The 20400-nt window shown below is 43.4% G+C and overlaps 8 protein-coding genes across 8 annotated transcripts; 4 read left to right on the forward strand and 4 right to left on the reverse strand.

The window, feature by feature from the left end:
- On the forward strand, nucleotides 1–1611 carry K444DRAFT_697964 (uncharacterized protein; the record flags this gene model as incomplete). The annotated part of the gene is made up of 2 exons (XM_024887945.1): nucleotides 1–31; nucleotides 164–1611. The coding sequence occupies 2 exons, from the start codon at nucleotides 1–3 to the stop codon at nucleotides 1609–1611; spliced, it is 1479 nt and encodes a 492-aa protein (XP_024731689.1).
- A 1831-nt stretch (nucleotides 1612–3442) lies between these two features.
- K444DRAFT_634481 (uncharacterized protein) lies at nucleotides 3443–5299 on the forward strand (the record flags this gene model as incomplete). Its single annotated transcript, XM_024883750.1, has 2 exons — nucleotides 3443–4840; nucleotides 4874–5299. The coding sequence occupies 2 exons, from the start codon at nucleotides 3443–3445 to the stop codon at nucleotides 5297–5299; spliced, it is 1824 nt and encodes a 607-aa protein (XP_024731690.1).
- Nucleotides 4967–7180, reverse strand: K444DRAFT_618150 (DUF1613-domain-containing protein). Its single transcript, XM_024881259.1, has one exon. It carries the CDS (start codon nucleotides 6939–6941, stop codon nucleotides 5301–5303), a length of 1641 nt encoding a protein of 546 aa, XP_024731691.1. The 5' UTR covers nucleotides 6942–7180; the 3' UTR covers nucleotides 4967–5300.
- A 187-nt stretch (nucleotides 7181–7367) lies between these two features.
- K444DRAFT_597872 (60S ribosomal protein L24) lies at nucleotides 7368–8497 on the forward strand (the record flags this gene model as incomplete). Its single annotated transcript, XM_024878508.1, has 3 exons — nucleotides 7368–7418; nucleotides 7552–7695; nucleotides 7797–8497. 3 exons carry the CDS (start codon nucleotides 7368–7370, stop codon nucleotides 8082–8084), a joined length of 483 nt encoding a protein of 160 aa, XP_024731692.1. The 3' UTR covers nucleotides 8085–8497.
- Nucleotides 8498–11076: 2579 nt separating this feature from the next.
- K444DRAFT_539040 (uncharacterized protein) lies at nucleotides 11077–12218 on the reverse strand (the record flags this gene model as incomplete). Its single annotated transcript, XM_024875588.1, has 3 exons — nucleotides 11077–11542; nucleotides 11584–11721; nucleotides 11779–12218. The coding sequence occupies 3 exons, from the start codon at nucleotides 12216–12218 to the stop codon at nucleotides 11077–11079; spliced, it is 1044 nt and encodes a 347-aa protein (XP_024731693.1).
- Nucleotides 12219–15692: 3474 nt separating this feature from the next.
- On the reverse strand, nucleotides 15693–16201 carry K444DRAFT_113818 (uncharacterized protein). Its single transcript, XM_024870342.1, has one exon. It carries the CDS (start codon nucleotides 16114–16116, stop codon nucleotides 15760–15762), a length of 357 nt encoding a protein of 118 aa, XP_024731694.1. The 5' UTR covers nucleotides 16117–16201; the 3' UTR covers nucleotides 15693–15759.
- Nucleotides 16202–17136: 935 nt separating this feature from the next.
- K444DRAFT_113805 (uncharacterized protein) lies at nucleotides 17137–17819 on the forward strand. Its single transcript, XM_024870341.1, has one exon. It carries the CDS (start codon nucleotides 17235–17237, stop codon nucleotides 17622–17624), a length of 390 nt encoding a protein of 129 aa, XP_024731695.1. The 5' UTR covers nucleotides 17137–17234; the 3' UTR covers nucleotides 17625–17819.
- Nucleotides 17820–19086: 1267 nt separating this feature from the next.
- K444DRAFT_539109 (HET-domain-containing protein) lies at nucleotides 19087–19482 on the reverse strand (the record flags this gene model as incomplete). Its single annotated transcript, XM_024875595.1, has 1 exon — nucleotides 19087–19482. The coding sequence occupies one exon, from the start codon at nucleotides 19480–19482 to the stop codon at nucleotides 19087–19089; it is 396 nt and encodes a 131-aa protein (XP_024731696.1).
- Nucleotides 19483–20400: the final 918 nt, after the last annotated feature.

Consider the following 20400-nt stretch of genomic DNA (forward strand, 5'->3'; position numbering starts at 1 on the left):
ATGGAACCGATGATAAGCCAGAGCTGGAAAGGTGAGTCCATTGTTATCTTGACTGCATAGCTCTCCCTCTGTACAATACAATATCCCTCAAAACACCACCATTTCTTTCTTGTCTTCCTTCACACAAACTTTTCGATGCAAGCAAGAACTAAAGCGTGCGCAGGTAACACACCTCAATCTTCCAAGGACACCAAGTACAATCGAAAGACAGCATGGACCCGCCCTCCTTCTCCTTCCAACCAGGACAGGAACAAGCCAAATTCAAACCCCATTTGCGTTTCCAATCCCGACAATATGGCGTACAATCCACATGTCGCCGCTGCCAGTGAAATTGGCCAAACTACGGGCTCAGCACAAAAGCTCTCTCCAACAGCCCCGGAATTCAAACTCTTACCTCGCCAGGAAAACCACTATGTCCCGACTGTTAATCAAACCGCTTCAGCAGCGCCACAATGTACTAGCCAGGCCAACACATATGGAATCAATCAAACATTTCCCATCATGGCGACGTCAAGTTGTGAAGGCCCTACTCTCCTTCCTCCGCCAGCTCTTTCAGCGCAGTGGACCGAAACTGGCCAAGATATCACCCTTCTACAATTTCTACAAGAGACACAGCAGCCAGAGCATGGAGAACGAAGCACCGGCACCATTGCAGTCGACAACCGGGGCCCGCTGCTGGATATCACCCATCAGAACCAGCTGTCCCCCGATGCTCTTGTAGAGGCAATGGATAGCATAGCTAGTCGTGGACTTGGTGAGGAAGCTTCCCATGATCTACCTTATGCCCTCGACCAATTCGCCAATCAATATCATGCGGATCCATTGGCCAATCTCCTTACATTTGTACAGCAAGATCGGAACAATCTTGTAGCCTATTATGAACCCAATTTAAAAGATGCTGACATGAGTGCAAGAGCTGCTGAGATGCACGAGGATTCCGCCAACATTGAAGTAAATCGGCTCAGAAACGAGTTGAATAACGCCAGAAAAGCTCTCACCACGCTGACCGGGAAGTTGTATGAACCCCAACTCGGCGAGATCAGGGTCCTGAAAACCCAAATCAAAGATCTCCAGGAGAAGCTCGTTGATGGATCTAAAGCGTCGATGTCGACCGCTGCAGCGGACGAAATTGCCAAACTTCGAAAAGAAAATGCCCGACTCAAAATGGAGCTTCGAACTATTAGACCGGAGATAGAAATCAAGGCAAGCGAAGAAGCAGCCAGGCTTCGAGGGATCCTTCGAACGAAGGAGCACCAGCTTGACGAAGCCGATCAAGATAACTCAGAACTGAGACCCTTGAGGGGCGTGGTCAAGAGCCTGAAGAGGAAGGATCTGAAAGCCACTGTGTTTGCAGCTGTAATGGTATCAGCACTTCGAATCCGGAAAAAGCAACTGGATCAGCTTACCAGGCAAAACGAAGAGCTTAAAATGCGGATCGACAGCATTCAGACCGAGAACCATGACTTCAAGAAGCAGAACGACGAGCCTCAAGATGAAAACAGCGAGCCTCGGGAGGAGCTTGGGGAGCCGCAGACACAACCACGTGAAGTCAGCAAAATAGCCTTTGACGTGATGCTGCAACGGGACGCAGCGATGGCGGGATGGAAGTAATTGAATGATAAATCGCACAGCCTCCAAACGCCATCCAGAGCAGAAGGGCCTACTCTAGTGAGGCAAGAAAGCACATCATCACCAATCGATACCGAGAGTGACAGTACAGAAAACACACAAGTAGAATCATTCTCCGATAGCGCTCGGCCCTGCCTGAGAGACGATTCACGGTGTCTCTGGAAATAGTTCAGCATTGGCGTGAACGTTTTCAACCATCTGGCAGGGGCGAACACAAACGTATGGATTAAGGCATCAAGCTGCCATGGGCAGCCGGCTTTTGAATCATGTACACTCTTTCGATCGAAGATTATTGCAATTCAAAGTCTTTTTTGTGTATGAGCGAATGCTGAGTATGTTGACAGGCAGTTACGGATTCGTGACACAGCGGTAGATGGCAATAAATTCCGTTATTTATATACACTTCAGGTGACAAAGTGTCACGGCCTGGACAAGCTGTGGAAGTGGAAATGTGTGTTTGTTGGTGTAAATATGTATGAATGATGGTGCCCTAAGGGCGGTAAAGAAGCTATATATATGCCTGTGCGCAGCACGTGACACAAAGAATCGGAGGTAAGATGGTGTGCTATATTCGGAGACGTCTTCAGCCAAGTCTGCATTGATGTCATTGAAGCAGTCTGATGCTCTGAGCGATACTTGTGTCACGCCCACGTGAGTTGGTGACCTCCCTCGAGAGTTTCGATAGATGTCCAAGTTTAACTTGGACATCGAAAATGAGTGCCGCTTTTCTGTCCACCAGGAGCCTCTTTTCAGGATGTGCAGCTAGTGCAGTTACTGGGCAGACCCTCCCGATGGGCAATCCCCGGGAAAGGTCCAAATACAACTGCTCTGAGAACAAGACTGGAGTCTTTCAATATGAGATGTTTGAACAATCAAATACCAAGCCAAAACTTGATTGATCAACAGACTTTCTCACCGACATCTCTCGACGACATCGTGAGCCTCACAACCTCTCCGTCATTGGCTCCACACTTGCAGTACCTTACTTCACACCAAAGAGTGATATAAATGGTACGCCAGAAGCTCGTAGAATTCTCACAGGTCAAATATTCAAGCCAGGTCCGAGGGCAGATGGTTCCAACTAAACCTCCTTCAGGTTCCTTCCCGCACTCTTGCACAGCTAGTCTAAATGACCACGAGGATCGAAATGTATTAGAACCGGGAAATCGTTTGCGGGAAGGACGGGGCCGGCTTCTTACGGTAGAAACACCTGGAGGAATAGTGGAAGGCTAGAAAATTATGGCATATTTTAAAGGGTTTTGGACGGGACGGGACGGTGGGAGGCTAGACTTCTAGTCTTGTGGGATTCCGTGCTGGACTGAGTAGCAGGAGTGTTATGCTAGCGCGATTGAGATTCTGACTACGGAGGGATTTTTATCTTGGGAGGTAGCCCACACTGGAAGGCTTTTTCTCTCTAAAACACACATTTCAGATCCTACAGATTCGACAACAGACTTTCCTCACGACTTACGAGTCAAGAGACCAGACAACCTCGATCATCTTCATTTCGGCTTCGATATAACGAGTCAACTTCTTTCGAAAAGGCCCGTGTGCCAAGTCGCCCTCGCACACTTCGACCATCACTGCCTAAGAGCAGACACCACATCGCCATTCCAATCACATCGACATCGACCCGTTATACATCGTCGGCATTTCAATTTTAATCATTCAAATAGTCGACTTCCTCGAAGACTTTGTGTGCTTGTTAACCACACACCTCGATCATCGTACTGATTGCATACCGACTCTCGACCACTCTTCGGCTTCATCATTCAGGTTGTCTCGCCGCGACAACAACACCTCCACCAACAGTATGGATAGCGTCATCAATTACGTTGACGACTCCCAACCAGAACCAGTCCCAATACCAGATGCGCCCCAACCAGGTGACTGCATCTATTGTGCGGATGATCACTGTGATGGGCTCTCCTGCACGCCACCCAGAGAGCAGGATCTTTGTCGTACCACCACCACTGGCTACATGGATGCCTATCTCCATTACCTTGACAACCCTCAATCGGTCCAAACATCAGATGAGCCGCAACCAGGTGACTGCATCTATTGTGCGGATGATCACTGTGATGGAGTCTCCTGCACACCACCCAGAGAGCAGGACCCTCACAGGACCGCCGCCACTAACAATAATTCCATCAACCGTGAGGTTGACAATAATCAATCCACTCAATGTCGTGACGAGTGGGACAACATCGATGTCTTAGTCCTCATGGAAGGGAACGAAGCTCTTCGGGCACAGGTCGAATGGCTCTGGAAGGAGCACATCGACATGAGCAAGGAGTACCGAGAAGATGCCGGTAACGCGCAGAGAAAGAGCAAAGACCTTGAGCAGGATAACGAAATGCTTCTGGGTCTTATTGAGCAGGACGAAAAGAACATCGACAAATTTGAGGAGGGGAACAGAACTCTTAAGGGGCTCAAATCATTTGAACGACACCTCCGAGATGAGTATGGGAAAGATATTGACAACTTAAACAAAAGGATTGCAGTACTTGAAAAGGACAAGGAGATGATCACCTTGGCCTCAGAGAACGAACACGAGATACGGAAAGAAATTTCCAGGCTCAAAGCATTCGAACGATACATGCGAGATGAGTACGAAAAGAATGAGGATAAGTTAAACAAAAAGATTAAAGCCCTTGAGATGGACAAGAAGATGATCAACCTGGCTTCACAAAGCGAACGCGAGATACTGAAGAGCGAAATCTCCAGGCTGCAAAAACAAGTCGAGGACCAAAACCAAAACTCCGCCGCCTGTGTCTCAAACGCCCGCGACAACATCGCTTATATTACCAATTTGGAAACGACATTGACCTACCAGACTGCTCAAATCGCTCAATTGAAAGAAGAGCTGGAGGCAGAGAAGTCGAGCAAGCATGAGGCGGAGAAGCAAGCTGGATTTCATCAAGAAGAGCTGGAACTTCGAGAAATCGCCAATCACGAGGAAACTGCTGAGATGGAGTCAATCATCGAAGACTTTGAGATCAAGACTCTGAGACACCAGGATGCCATCGAAGCCCGTGACAGAGTCATTAGACCACTTCGATGCGCAGTCGCCATATTCGCCATGGAACTCAAAGAACTCCGCAGAGAGACGGCGGAAAGCAGTACTGCCGTGTCAAAAGTCTTCCAGGACCAGCAACAACAGCTCCAAGAGCTCGAGCAAAAGGAAGAACGTCATCGGATGGAGAGGGCAGTAAGTAGTGTTGCTGTATCGAAAGTATTCCAGGACCAGAAACGACGTCTCGAACAGCTCGAACAACTAAATGAGATACTGGCAGCCCAACTCCAGAGCGCGAAGGTTCCACTGGAAAAATCGATGAGTCTTATGGACAAGTTGGAGGCTCGGTCAGAGTGTCCGTATAAATCTGGTGGAGAGGCAGACGCGGATGAAGAGGACAATGCGGAGGATCTCAGCACGGAACCGGAGGAGACAAGGCTTGAAGAGAATAGTGAGCAACAGCATATCAGATTCTCTGAGGAGATGGAGGACGGCGGGCACAGCGATGATGAGGATGGTACTCTGGAGCCTAGCGAGCCTGAGTATGTAATTGTTGACGGGCGGAACGAATTGAGAGCTTGGAATGGGTCGGCTAGAAGGGGGAATTCACTCCCCAAGAGAACAGTCGATTGGGACGAAGAGAGCTGGAGCTAAGCTACGATTCTCCGGGTACCGCAAGGCCACAATGGCCTCTCGCGGCGCTCTTGACCAATTTCAGAGCATTTTCTTCCCAGCAAATAGCACCACCATTCTCATCCACCAAATCAACTGTATCGACATCTCCGAAAGGTATATTTCGATGCCTTCCTATCAGTGCAGTGTTTCGAGTGCTTGGTATCCTCAACATCTCTTTCTCGACTTTCCATCCACACTCAATCGCCAACTTCGACACCCAAGCAACGAGAGAGGCATAGGCAGAACTGGACGCACCGGCGTTTTTTGGAGGCGGCGCTCGAAAGCGATCTCCACTAAGGGCATGGCTGCAACAGGGGATCATCATGAAAGGGGATTCGGAAAGATTGGCGAGGATTGGCGTCCACGGGGTGAGCTCATCGGCGTGGTTTGATATGATGAAGGTCCCTTTGGGGAAGACTCCATCATGTATTCCTACTTCTTGCATTTTCTTGGCTGAATTTTCATTGGGGGTTTGGGCTTTGGCTTTATCTTCGGCTGGCTCCAAAGTCGGATTCGTGGGCTGGGTTCCATTGTCGGAGTTTTCGGTCAGAGTTTTGGGTGCATCTTCGGAGAGCTTCGAGTTTGGATTCGTGTGCTGGGTTTTATTGTTGGACATCTCGGATAGGACTTTCTTTTTGGCTACAATAGACGGAATCAAAATCATTTCTTTCAGACTCTCTTGTGATTTTGTGCTCCAGATTGACCACGACTTCCTTCTTCTGGCGTCGAAGCCCCAGCCCGAATAGCCTTCTTCGATCAGAAGATGAACGAGCAATCCGTTGCCACATCCAATATCGACGAACCCAGGAAAGATAATATCCTTGTACATTTCTGCCCATAGCTCGATCAGAAAGGCTGCGATGCCAAGATCCTCAAACACATGTTTTCCTGGATCTGTATCTTCTACCCATGCTTGACTCAATGACCTCGCATACTTGGCTTTTAATCGAGCGTAGGTATTCTGGACTTTTGCTTGAGGAAGAATGACGTCGTGCTTTACTCTCTTGACATATCCATTTACCAAGCCCTGGCCATGCTTGTGCAGAACAGCAAGCAGATGTAGTGCAGTTCGTTCTAGTTTGACCGATCTTGGCTCGGATTCAAAAAAAGAATAGTGTATGGAAATCACTCCCTCCCGCTTCACAGAGTCATAGGTGTGTAGAAATCCTATTCCGTGCACAGCAGGGTGGTAGAAAGGTAACTCCGCTGCAGATGTGATGTGCGGCAGGTAGATGACCAGGGACAATATCTCGCCAGAATCCATGGCTTGGTCGTAGAGGAGACATGTCTGGTCCAACGGCCTATCTACAACAATGTTCCTCGGAATCATAGTCCGTACCATGATAGTCTTCAGAGTAAAGCCCTTGAAGTGCTCGATTCTTGGAGAAATGCTTGACTCGGGCAGGAACTCTTTGGAGAACAGACAGTCCAGAGATATATCTGCTCGAAATAGATGGTTCGAATTGATGTTCGGGTTGCGTATGAGGTTCAGCATGACTTCTCTGAATATTTCGGGTGGAAATGAACATCCGTGACGGTAGAGAGGAGTCCATGCTTTGCCTGGTGCCTGCTCGATGCTGGGAAGAGTGCCAGAAACGACAAGCTCAGGAGCAAATGCCATTGGAGCTCAGAACTGGCTTTCGAGAGGGTTTTCGGGCTACTCGTAGGCTGTCAAAGCCGAAGGACTGTTTTCAATGTGTTGACACGTGATCGATCACGTGGTTGGAAACCTCGGATGTTGGCGGCCTCTGGCAACAAGCATGGAGCAGAACATGAGCATCTGACCAGTGGAATCAAGAGTTAGGAGCACCCAGCATGTATCGATCATCCCGACGGGTTCTCTCGGGGTTTGATGTTGATTAGGCTGGAAGTTGAAGTTGCGATAACAAATCGTGATACGAAGTATAATTAGGGCCGCGCTAAAATAAGCGAATCGCTGACTCAGCCCACACAGGAGAATTCGCGATTTTGACGTGACTGGAATCAACGACATCAATTCTCGAATCAACAACTAACACAGTCGGCGGATACATACGCAGCAGCCAACATGCGTACCTACGACGATACTTTCTCCGGCGAGAAGATCTACCCTGGAAAGGTACGGACATCTTCCTGTGCGCGACGACAAGGGCGGGAATGAGGTGGCAAGGAATGATTGAATGGGCTGGCAGAACAAGAACTTGGGGGATTGGGTTCGAGAGAAGACGGGTTGCTGACAGAATGGTGTGCAGGGCAAGCTCTACGTCCGTGGTGATAGCAAGATCTTCCGATTCCAGAATGGCAAGACCGAATCCCTCTTCCTGCAGCGCAAGAACCCCCGTCGCATTGCATGGACTGTCCTTTTCCGAAGACAACACAAGAAGGGTATTTCTGAGGTATGGCATTTTCAACAGTTTGGTTTTACGAGATGGGCTCGGCAATAAGAGAGACGAAATGAGGATGTAAAGGACAAACGCTGATCGATCCCTCCCTGCAGGAAGTTGCCAAGAAGCGATCCCGCCGCACAGTCAAGTCACAACGTGCTATCGTCGGTGCCTCTCTCGATGTCATCAAGGAGCGACGAACCATGAGACCCGAAGCCCGAACCGCTGCACGCCAAGCTGCTATCAAGGAGGGCAAGGAGAAGCGAGCTGCTGCTCAGAGTGCGAAGAAGGCCGAGAAGGCAAAGACTGCTGCTGGCGCCGCGAAGGGACAGGCTTCGAGATTGACGAGCAAGCAAGGAGCGAAGGGTGCGCCAAAGAAGGTCCAGGCAACGAGCCGTTAAGACAAATGGGTCCGGCTTCTCCTTGGTTTGTCGTTTGGTTTGTGGGACGGTCACGCATGGATGAGCATCATATGGGTTTTGCAGAGTCTTCAATCATAGCCGATAAATGCAAGAGCAATACGAAATGACATCTTCGTAGTCGTGCGGGGATGATATACGTGCCAACGTGCATAACCCTAATTATGACCGGGCGATTGGGCTGCGAGTGAAGAGGTTTTTCTACCACGAAAGCCGGACTCTAATCTCATCCTCGCCGGTTCCGTTCTTGTCTCTGAGTAGAGCCTGAGCATCCTGAGTACGCCCCTGAGTCAGCCTGCGCACCATAATGTAGAACACATTTTGGCCTCCTGTGCGCCCCGGCTACAGTTTCCTTGCCAGATTTTGCCCGGGAATCCCTTTCTGCTCCCTTACAGGGTTCCTGCTAGAGCAGCTTTGGATCCTTCTTATCAAATCTCAATTAAATTTAGATATAATAATATTAGGAAATCTAATATTAAATTAATTCTTATATAAAATCTATTATATAAAATTGAACTCAAAATCTGGGCTAGTTATAAAATAAAATAAGGCATTATTTAATATTATATAGTAATAAATTATCTTGCCTATAATTAAATTAATTATTACTAATAAATAATAGAATATAAAAGAATATTTTATTAGGCTAATTTAATGTCTTTTAATATTTAAAAAAAACGCGCTAGAATAAAGAGTAATTATTAAAATATTAATCTAATCTGTTTTTGTTAGGGCGTGAATTTCAATTTTATATAACTTTTCTAATAATTATTATATATGCATTTTTTGGTACTAAAATTATGATTTCTGGCTTAAAAACAAGCGAACGCTATACTAGCAGCTTTTGTGGCACTCTTATATAAGGCAAGAATAAATATAAATAATAATTATATTAAATTATACTCTATATAATGCTTCAGGCTATGCTCTAGAATCTTATTTACTGGAGAAAGCACTGTAGAAATATGCGATTTACTTTGCCCCAAAAAATTTTTGGCCTTAAGTAATAGAAATAAGGCTTAGAACTGCCAGAATTAGCCCCCTGGCTAGTTTGAATTTCTTTGATGAATGATGAGCTTCTTTGTATCAAAGGGAGTGACAGTGGCATTACGCAAGTGATAATTATAGCAGCAACTCCGCTTCAAGCTCCCATTACGTTCATAGGTTTATTTGACTGGAGAAATTGGGCTCGCCAGCAAAGACCGCTCATTCATCTATTGTCAGGCCGAGAAAGGAGAAAACGGATATGGAAACTCATGTCGTTGGAGTCAGGGAGCGCACACAAGGGACCAGTTGGATGTCGATACTCTCTGGTCCCATCGCAGAATATCACTTTAGCAAAAATAATAATTGATTTCGTGATCCTGAGACCAGCGCCGGCACTGCACATGATCTATCCTTATTCATTCGTATCACAACATAAATGACATTTGTATAATAAACACCAAAGAACAGTGCTCAGAGCCCTAGCCGTCTAAGCGTAAATATACAGAGAAATCGTCAATCTGATAGTGGCTGGATTTGGATCCTCACAACACGGCTTCTAAAATAGCGCAAACAAATTGGTGTTCCTCACTTTCTTTCTCCTTCCATTTCACGATCGAATCTACGTTGTAAGTCAGCGGATCTGATAGATATTCTATAAATAATATAAAATAAAATAAGGAATGAGGGAGGAATTCGAAAGAAAACATACCTAGGTTTCTCAATCTCTCAGCCAATCCACCCATCCTCACGTCCGCGTTAAGAACGCTCGCCCAAACTCTCTGGAACAACTGGGTTCGTATATTCCTCTCAAATTCTCGACCCGCATTTCTCGCTAGGTCCAGCACATATGCTACTAATAATGCAATTGCTATTTTGATGTCTGCGTCTAACTCTATTGGATAGGTAAAGTGAAAAAAAAGAGCGTGTAAGAATTGTTGTTGTAAATAGTAGATACTAGCTTTTATTTGGCAGATTAGAGGCCTAGGCGCCTCAAGAGAAAGATGGGTAGCAGCTTGAGCAGGAGATTGTAAAGATAAGTAGTTGAAGAGCGATCCAGGGAGGTTTATAACTTTTGGGACAAGGCTTAGGAGAGTTGTTGTTATAAGAAGCTTTAATGCGGTACGCAATATTTGATGTGCTGGCTCCGAGAACTGGGTATTATAGTCAATATCTATTTGACTCGGCTAACATATGATAGCTGAATTCTACAGGAACTCGAGATAATGAGATGAAGACTTTACCTTGTTCTTAGATGCCATATACCAAGAGATTAACGCTTTTAGAACCTGCGAGAAATGGTAGTCTTTTTGCCGGAGCATTATCAAGTCAACATACTCGGGAGGCCCAAACTCGGAATCGATAGTTCCATCAAGCCAAGTATCAAGTTGTTTAGCATGTGATTCGATCGAGAACAGGTCCATGAAGACTGGGAGTGTCTCTTGCACATCGAATTTGTCTTTTCCTTCGTGCTTCTGATAGCTGCGGGGGGCTTTTTTATCTCTGGGAGTAAAGGGACACACACAAAGGTCAATTGGTGGACCAAAGCCAAAGTTGATTCCGACAGCATATTCGGAATTATAGCGGAGGTCTTCTGGAGCGCAGTGTTCTCTGATTAAGGCCGAGACCGATCGACCCAAGCGAGAGACGAATTCTTCAATATGTTCCCGGTGCTGCTGCTTTCGTTGTAGTAGACGGACGCGTTTGAACGACGACACATCCTCTTGATAGAAATAAGACGCGTCTCGCTTTCGTTTACTCGATCCTCGGTTGCTTTGGGAGTTGTTGGAGATAAGGTCGACAATGGGCAGTCCATCGAGTTGCTCATGTAAAGTCACTGGCGTGAATATATCGAAATTTTGTAGCACCTCAGGTTCCTCTACTGGTACTTCTTGAACCTCATTAAGATCCTGGATCCGCCGAAACCACAGGCCACATTTTAGGCTGCAGCTGTTAACAGCGATATAAGTGCAATAGAAGTTGGCGGGACTTACCAAGTAGTCGCTGTAGAATCTAGACTATCACTTGTCTGCCCACACCCTGGGCAACAATTATCAAATCCCTGTTCTTGAAACAGCATGCACATATCAATGCGTCGCCCGGGTAAAAATGCTAATGCAAATGCTTGTGATCGTACGAGGTCTTGCTCGGACGCACTATCTGAAATAGCATATTCCCTGCTCTTGATCTTGCGTTCTCCGGGGAAATTCAAAAATCGGGCTTCTAAGACAGCTTCAAACACGTCCCACGAATTAATTAATTCGAGATGAATGGGGGCAATACGGCCTAATGCATCCGTAAACGTGAGTGGCTCTTGAATCCAACACGGTCCAAATTCTCGTGGAACGCGGGTTTGGAGATCAAGCAGGATTCTGTAGCTACTAAAACTCAGAGTCCAAATATTGGTCATAAAGCTCTTAAGTTCCGTTCCTAGCGTACGAAAATACGTCCTGAGTCTTGTGAGTAGTGGGTATAAGCTATAATGCGTACCACTTACATGCCATCAGCTAGTCTGGCCAGCACGCTTCCTTGTGCGTCTAGCCTTCTTGTATTATTGTCGAGCTTCTGGTTGAGTTGATTGTCTGAAACACGGAGGCGCTCGTTGAGTTTCATGTCGTTTAATTTGGCAAGGGATCTGTTGCTCCTGTGTCAGTGTAAGGATAGAATTAAAAGGGTGCGCCAAGAAACCAACAGATTTGCAGTGAGGAGGAGCATATTGAGCACAGAACTATGTGTATTGATCTCCGTCCTGAACTTGGACAGATCATCCTTCCTCAATATGCTCCATAATACCTTCCCTTTCACGTCTCTCCATACGCTACCAGAGCCACCTTGTCTCAATGCCTTGTTATATCTTTTGATGGTATCTAGGAATCCTTCGATGCAGACTCTGCATTGCTCCGCAGTCCGTTTTGCAGTACAGCTGAGTGCATTCAGCTCAATGGTCGATTCGTATATTCGGGAGAGCAATTCGACTTCAAGGAGGGCGCGATCGAGGGACCAAAGCTCCCGAATGACTTCTTGGTACTCTGCAGATGCCCCGCGGCTGTCATCCAGGGCTTTGACTGCATCCTTGATCAATAGACAAACGGCAATACAGTCGCCGACGGAGAAGCCAAATGGCACTGCCATGACTGAATACCACTTCGCGGTTATTTGATTAGGAGCTAGAGTAGAAAGGCGTGTCTTTATTGCGAAAAAGAGGAAAGCAATAAAGCGTAAGGAAACATTGCTACCTACCGTCGAGTGAGGCTTTGCTGCCATGCCATGCGTCTTGTGCAGCCTCACCACACCAAGTTGGAGATCGAAAGGGAATTTGCTTGTTTGCGACTCGCCCAAACCCCTCAACCGCTCAAGATTGGATTTTATCACAACAGCGACATAGAATAAGAAAACTAAGTTCATATTTGTCATCGCCGACTCAATTATTGTATCATTTACAAGTTTAGAATTTTTTGAACACTCTTTTGAAAAGTCTAAATTTTTGGTGTTCCTGTGGGCGGGTTGGGTGGCTTGAGTGGTTTGAGGGGTTGACCCGTGACACGTCTACGGCGACCTATAGAGACCTGCTACAGCGATATTACTAACTATCGTTAAAATCGCGTTTTTAAGCGAGAACACAAAACACGCGTCGACCTCGGTTTACTCACCACCATTAATTATAATTCCGCGAATTACTTAATAACCACAACTCTAATTACGAAGGAAAGTTAATATATTTAATGGGGGCATCTAGTTCTACCTTTTGCTAACTGGGCTAGTAATACAGATACCTTATTACTTGATAGTAATCCAAGTCGCCCGGATTAAAGATATTCTTCGCGAACTACCCGAGTTAATTACTCTTATATATATTATATAGCTAGTATTGAGCTACTATATGACTATCTAGATAATATATTAATATAAGAGATGAATTAATACCGGATTTTATATTAGATAACCTTTAGGTAGTTCTTGCTAGATAATTACTTGACTAATAGAATAAGCTATTAAGTATTTATTAGATTAGATACTATAGTATTACTAAGACGAAATTACTAAGTTCTTATTTAATATCTTTAATATAGAAATCTCTTAGTCTATAATATCTTAGGTTCTTAAGAGAATAAAGATTATATAAAAGAGGTTAAAAATCGAGGTAGTATAAAGGAATAAGGAATTATGTACCTAATAAAGAGATAATCTTTAATACTTTACTATAGATTAAATTATTTATATAGACAAATCAGGAAGTAATAATTAAATAAGAGATTATTAATATAGGTAGGCTAATTTAGGGATTTATACTAGAGTTTATTAGTAGCTAGCTAAAAGAGAAAAAGTCTTAGTTTTTCTAGTATATATAATTAAGGGATATATTAAGTTAGTAATCTTTTATAATACCTATATAGTAGATATCTTTAAAGACTTTATTATTAATAATTTCTTCTTTTTCTATAACTCATATTTAGGTCCTTATTTAGTTATTATAATAGATAATGCTTTAGTATACTAATTTTATTAATATATAATTATTAATACTTATAGGTAAAGAGGTATTTAGGTATGCTTTCTATTACCTTACTTGCCCGATTTTAATCCTATTAAGAAGTTCTTTAGTATCTTAAAGGCCTTTATTTAATACTATTATTACTATAAATATTCGAATTATTTAACTTATTAAGGCTTCTTAGAATGGGCTATAAGAGAGGTTAGTACTAGTACGGGGGCTACTTATTAAGCTAGAGGATATTTCAGAAATATAGGAATATATAAGATATTAGATAATTAGGTTAATTTTAGGGCGGTTTTGGCCTTTTTATTCTTTATATTTTATATCTTTTTATAGGAGTAAATATAAAGTAAATAGGTAAAGTATATTACTTAGTCTTATTTAATATAAAATTCACTAATTAATTAGTTTTTTAATATCCTTAGTTTATAGATTTTTATAGAAAGGAAATATTTTTTATATATATTAATAGGCTAAAAAAGTTGAATTAAAATATCTAATATTATTAAAATTATATCTACCCTAATAACTATCTATTTTTAAGCTTTTTAATTATTTTATATAAAAAATAACCCTATTTCTAAACCTAATTATATAAAACTTTATATATTACTACTTTACTTATTATTCTAATAGTAATTCTTTATAAATGCCCTACTAGTAATTATTAAAGTAATTTATCTCTTTATCTTATATAGGATCGTTTTCCCTATTATTATATCCTTTGGATTAGTAAGTATATTATAAGGCAAACTAGAAAAACAATTATTAAATTAGTTAATTTGTAATTAATTAAGAATTACTTATACTAATAAGTTCTTATACCGCTATTAACTTTACTTATCTATTATATATTTTCTTAAATTCGGATATTTTCTTAATAATTAATATAGTAATTCCTAAAGGAACCCTATATTTCTCAAGAGTTTCTATAATTACTAGTAATTTTAGTATCTTAAGATTATTAAGAAATTATATATATACTATGTCTATATTATTCTTAATTACTTAATAGTAAGAAGGATTAGATTTGTCTTAAAGCAAGAATTCTTTATATTTTACTAAGGCTTCTTTATTATTAACTTCCTAAATTAGTAATAAAGGCAAGAGGGCTTACTAGTAATTAAGTTAATGAGATTAACGTAATTAAGTATAAGTTTATTAAGGATAAGAATAAGAGTTCCCGTAGCTATAGCTAAATCTTAATTAAATTAAAGTAAGTAGAACTAGTGCCATATTATAGTTTATAATCGGAGCTTGAGGTTATATAAGTAAAGGAAATACTAGTTTAATAATAGGCTAGGCAGAATTAGCTTTATATTTCTTTCTTTTTATAGTTATCTTATTTTACTTATTTTAATATTTTGTAATCTATTTAGGCAGGAATCTATTAATAGTAATATTTTTATTACTAATAATAATATGCTTTACCTACTTGTTCTATTATAAAAGAGAAACCTTATAGTAAGTCCTGCTTTGTTTTAGTTTATAGTAATAACCTCTAGTATTATTATAAATTTCTTTCTTTCTATAAAGATATATATTAAAGATCTATAAATAGATAGCCTCTTTTATGCTTATACTCGAATCTCGTATGGCCTTTTAGGCAAGCTATTAATTAGTAATTAAATCTCGAGGTTTCGGAATAGAAGTCTTATATATAGGGAGGGCAGGTTTATTAGGGAAGTAGTTCTTAGTAATATTATCTAAAGATAGGTTTATTAAATTATAAAGTAGTATTTCTCATATAATATTTGGTCGAGCTTTATTTATAGCTTTTGGGTTTTCTAGAGTATAAGCTTAATTAATAGTCTTAAAGAAAGCTTTAATTACGAGAGTATTATAGTTTTTATAATTACTAAAGTACTTTATTTAACGGAGGCTAGCCTTAATAAGTTCCTATAATTTCTGGTCTCTTACTTATATTATTTTATAGTTACTTTTTGGATTACTAATTATTACTGCCTAATAAAGCTTTCTAGGCTTATTATTACTTATAAGATTACGAGTTTTTTCCTATTTCTTAACGTAATTATTATAAAAGGTGTCTTAAAGAGCATTAAGCTTATTACAAAAGTAATTACTTAAATTAATACTAATAATAATCAAATCTCGGTTCTTTTTTCTGCCTTCCATATTCGGTGTAATTATAATTTCCATATAATAAGGTTCTTTGTCCTAATAGCTAGTCGGATTAAAAGGCAGTATAATAGCTTGATTTTTGCCCTTTTTAGAAGGAGTCGCCGTTAATAAAGCTATAACCGGAGAGGTAACTTGCAAGGGAGTACTATTAAGGTTAATAGTTAATCCACGAGCTATTTGCTCAGGAGCAAGAGTAAGAGATATAGGAGATAATGCCCCCGGTCGTCTTTTAGCCTTTCGACGCCCGGTACCACGATTAGAAGTAGTGGGAGGTAGTCTTGACGCGTCGAATGCGGCAAGTGAGGATTTAGGAGGTTTTCGCGCCCGGCCGGAGGAAAGTATCTGATCTGGTGATTTCCCTTGCACGCGCTTTGAATGGCGAGTAGGAGGCATAGCCCCCCAGATATATACGAAGTTTCAGGAGTTTTTAATAAGTGGTGGTTGAGAAATTAAGAGGTATTGATTTATGGAACTCGGTGGGTGTATGCGTTCGAAGTGATTTGTGGTTCTCGCTAAAAACGCGATTTTAACGATAGTTAGTAATATCGCTGTATGCGCCCCTCCACCTTTTCTCTACTCGCTTGAGCCGTCACGCCACCAGATCGACTGCCACGGATAATAAAAGGGGGCTCAACGCAGATCAGAGGAGCCAGCGCGATACTCTCGACCGTCCTCGCCGTTACGAACGACGAGAATCGCGGCCATAGGGAGCAAAAGCAACGGGGGGAGAAGCGGTGGCACCGGACGAGACCGAGGAGGTGTCACGGCCTGGACAAGCTGTGGAAGTGGAATGTGGTGTGTTTGTGTAAATATATGTATGAATGATGGTGCCCTAAGGGCGGTGAAGAAACTATATATACGCCTATGCGCAGCACGTGACAGGAGGCCAGCAGCGACATCCTTCGTTCCCAGGGCAGCGAGTGGCAGTTAAACTTAGTTAGACACACAATTATACTATTGTAATATTAAAAACAGATATTATAGTTGAAACCTCAAAGTAAAGTGATATGTAACCCATCGATAAATTCAATAAAGGATGCCGCCATTCCTCACCTCTGTTCCTCTGCCGGCTTGGGCCCTCCCCATCTCATTCAACTATTCCCCAGGCACCAAATATCTTTTTGTGCAAATATTTTCATATGTACCAACAATTTTCCAGATTCCTTTGCAGACCGATATCCTTGCCGACCGATATCCTTGGCAGGGGTTCCGACAGCTGAACCAGGTAGTGGGTAATTGGATTCCAGATATCTGGATTCGGGACTCGAGATTCGAGAAAAGATATCGCATCCGAAAGCTAGTTTTTACCCCCTGAAATGTCCTATTGCAGCCCCTTTACCGTTTGGAGTAAGGCGCAGTACAAGGGTAGTGCTTCGATGAACCTCTAGTCGCGTCATCGTCAACCATTATTTTTGTCATCCTTCTTGGGCCTCTTTCGTGTAAAACCTTATTACTGTACCATTCATTGGGGACTATTCTACCAGACCGGCTTGACGCCGACTACCAATATAATGAGCCCATCTGGTAGCTCTAGTGCCATTTCTGTAACGCCGATTGCACATCCTTTCGGACTTCACCCACGAGGTAGAGACGCAATTACCTCCTTTCCGAACAATGTAACCAATATAAATTCTCCCAATTACACATGGGTAAAGGGGACCTCGAACTACACCTTGTACCATAACGTATCAGGCGAGCCTACACAAGCGCTTCTTTGGTTGATTGGAAACATTGACGGCACTCTTTGCAAGCCGCGACCAAATATGAGAATTGGACCGTTGATATTCTGCTGCCCGCCGAGACGGACAAGGCCCTGGATAACTTGCTCAACACTGGTCCATGGAAAGAGTTTACGAAACCGAATCGCTACTCCATACTCAGCTTTGTTCAGACCAGAGTAATTGTCTGTCTAGGGTGATCAACCCAACGTCGAAACTCTTCCCCCAACCCTGCCGAGGAGCCAAGAGACATCATGCAATCCATTCCACTATCCAAATAGCAGGGTGTCATTAAACGATGTTTTGTAACTGAAATCCGACGTAGGACAAACGGTGTAAGCCCGCCTGTAAGAAATGCCACTTCGTCTCCGGGCAATACTTGGCAATTAACTGCGACGATACCACAGAGGTTCTCTTTAGAAGTCACGAACATCTGGCAGCCATGCAATTTGGAGAAAAGTGAGTGTTCAAAATTCTTGAGGGCAGTTTCTTGTGCTTGGGGATCCAAGACACCATCAATCGATAAGCTTTGTAGGATGGATGTAAAGCCACTCCAAACACCAAATTCTTCCTTCATGTAGCCCAGGTCCTATATTGCATCCAGGGGTCTTTCCGTAAAAGTGCTCGATGAAAGGATCCATCAGTGACGCCAATTTGATTAGATATTTGTTCTTTCCAACCGGAAATGATCTCGCACAGCCGAGACTTGAGGTCTGCCGGGTCGCTGGGATTTGCCACACCATCACCAGGCGTGGTTATGAGTTTGATTGGACTAGCAAACCGCCCTTCAATTGAAATTTCCTTCCCATCTTGCGAGAACGCTAGTGATCTGCACCTAGTCCCTACGCCAGCCCCATAGGAGTCTACCATTGATCGGGGTCCTATAGTATGTGTCCACATCCAGAGAGGCTTATCTTGTCCAAACTGACTACGGAGATCAGGAACGCATGAAGGTAAGTCGCCAGATCTACCGGAGTCTGCACATGCACTCAGAATATCAAGCGTGCCGGATCGCCGAATTCGCTTCTCTGCCCAATTTCGATATACTTCCTGCACGGAAATAGAATAGTCGATATCAAGATCTATAGTGTCGGAAACGATTCCAAGGATAGCATACAGTCTATCTCGTGGATCTGAGCATTTGGTGGTTTGTGTGTTGTGGAGAACCGTCAAGATATTGTTGGTATTCAGGTTCAACATGTTTTTCAGAGACACTTGTTTAATCCGATGAGCACCTATCAGAGGAAAGAGTTTGAGGATATCCGGAGGTGGTGGCCCTGCTGGGTGTGATCCTGGTCGGAGAATATATAATGCTATTTGTTCCAAGCACTCCCAGCGAACCGCGGCTCTCCCCCACATTCCTATAGCCTGACGAGCAACTCCGAGTTCTTGAATGATCCAAAGGCGCTCGAACCAATGCCTTTGGAAGAGTCTGGAAATCTGGGCCCAGAATTGAGGATTTCCGAGAGCGTTAATAGGTCCAAATATGACTGCCGTGTCTTGGGGCTCTACTTGTAGAGACAACACGTCTGCCCAAAAGTGTAGATTCCCCACGATCTGTTTGGCTACGCTCTCGGTACCCTTCTCAAGTCGCTCAGTTCCCCATTGGCCTGAAGTTATCTGAAGTCTTTCATCACAACGCTCCTCATAGTCCCCTAACCACTCCGTCAGCGTCTTGGTACATGGATTTCATCCGTCGGACCTGCTCGTCCCTTTCTTCGGCATCCCCTTGATTGATACACACAGCGTCGATCCAGAAGTGTTCCTGCATTGATGGCAGAACTCCCCTCTTCCATCTAATGCTCCGCAAAGCACTCTCGAGATTGGGCGTCACAAAGGACCTCTTCCCGTTCAGTGTGATTCTAACTTTAGCTTCCGGATCTCCCCAGGTATATGACAAGGCTTGGTATGGTGGTGTTTTCAGATTGTCGTAAGTTCGAATTGTGCACCCTAAGTCCTCGCCTTCATCTCCTGGGAGAATTTGGATCAGTCGCAGGTCGCTGCCTGGCTCTAGTAATCGGAGGTATCGATAGTCAGACATGGTTTCTTCTCGGGTTGACTCGATGAGCCTGGAAGTTAACGATGCGGTACAATTTTCTTTGCATCTCGTTGCGGGAGAGAGTGACATTCTGCTTGTGGGGAGCTCAAATTCTTAACCTCAGCTGAGATGCAAGGCTGCATGGCTGCTTTTGCTCAGCCACCACGGAGATGACACAGGAGTGTTATCTAAACAGGTCACGGGTCAGATCACCAATCGTTCTGGTAAAATGCCCTGAAACGAAGTGAACGGGTTTAACTTTCCCATTAGCAGGAGCCCCGGTGTGCCGCTTGGTGGGCCATTGCTGCATCCACAAGCAGAATGTGCCACGCGCTCACGTGATTTTTTGGATTTTTTTTTTTGGATGCCATTCCTAGAATAGCTTTGGTCTAGGCCAAGCTATTACATCCTGGGCTTGAACCCCTCTCCGCCGCCACAAAACCATTATACGACCTAATAGATCGTACGTATATATGTTCGATTAAGACTCGTGCGCTTGCATACATTGGTACGATACGGTCAGATGAGAAAGTAGCCTTCCTCACGCCCAAGAGCGCGTGTTACCAGTAAAATGGCTGCCCTTATTCTCCACAGTTTCGCCTTAGCATCTTCTGTTTTGGACCGTATCGGATAGAATGCGCTGCGGGCGTGGGTTGCCTGGTACTGACTGTAGCCTCTGGAGAACTACGTTCCGGCTGAATTGGATGATTATTCTTGTGCAAATTGGTTGTACTAAGCAAATGATCGTCCCAAGCAAAATTGAACCCTCTGAAGCAAATGACTCTATAACTTTTCCTCTTCGTGCTAGAACAAACTTGGTCTTCGGTTAACTCTGACGATTATTGGACTTCTTCGAGCCAGTAACTGAACCATAGTATTGCTTAAGTTGAACCATATTATTAATTAGCGAGAATACCCTTG

The sequence above is a fragment of the Hyaloscypha bicolor genome (assembly GCF_002865645.1).
Source record: "Hyaloscypha bicolor E unplaced genomic scaffold K444scaffold_129, whole genome shotgun sequence".
Lineage (NCBI taxonomy): Eukaryota > Fungi > Ascomycota > Leotiomycetes > Helotiales > Hyaloscyphaceae > Hyaloscypha > Hyaloscypha bicolor.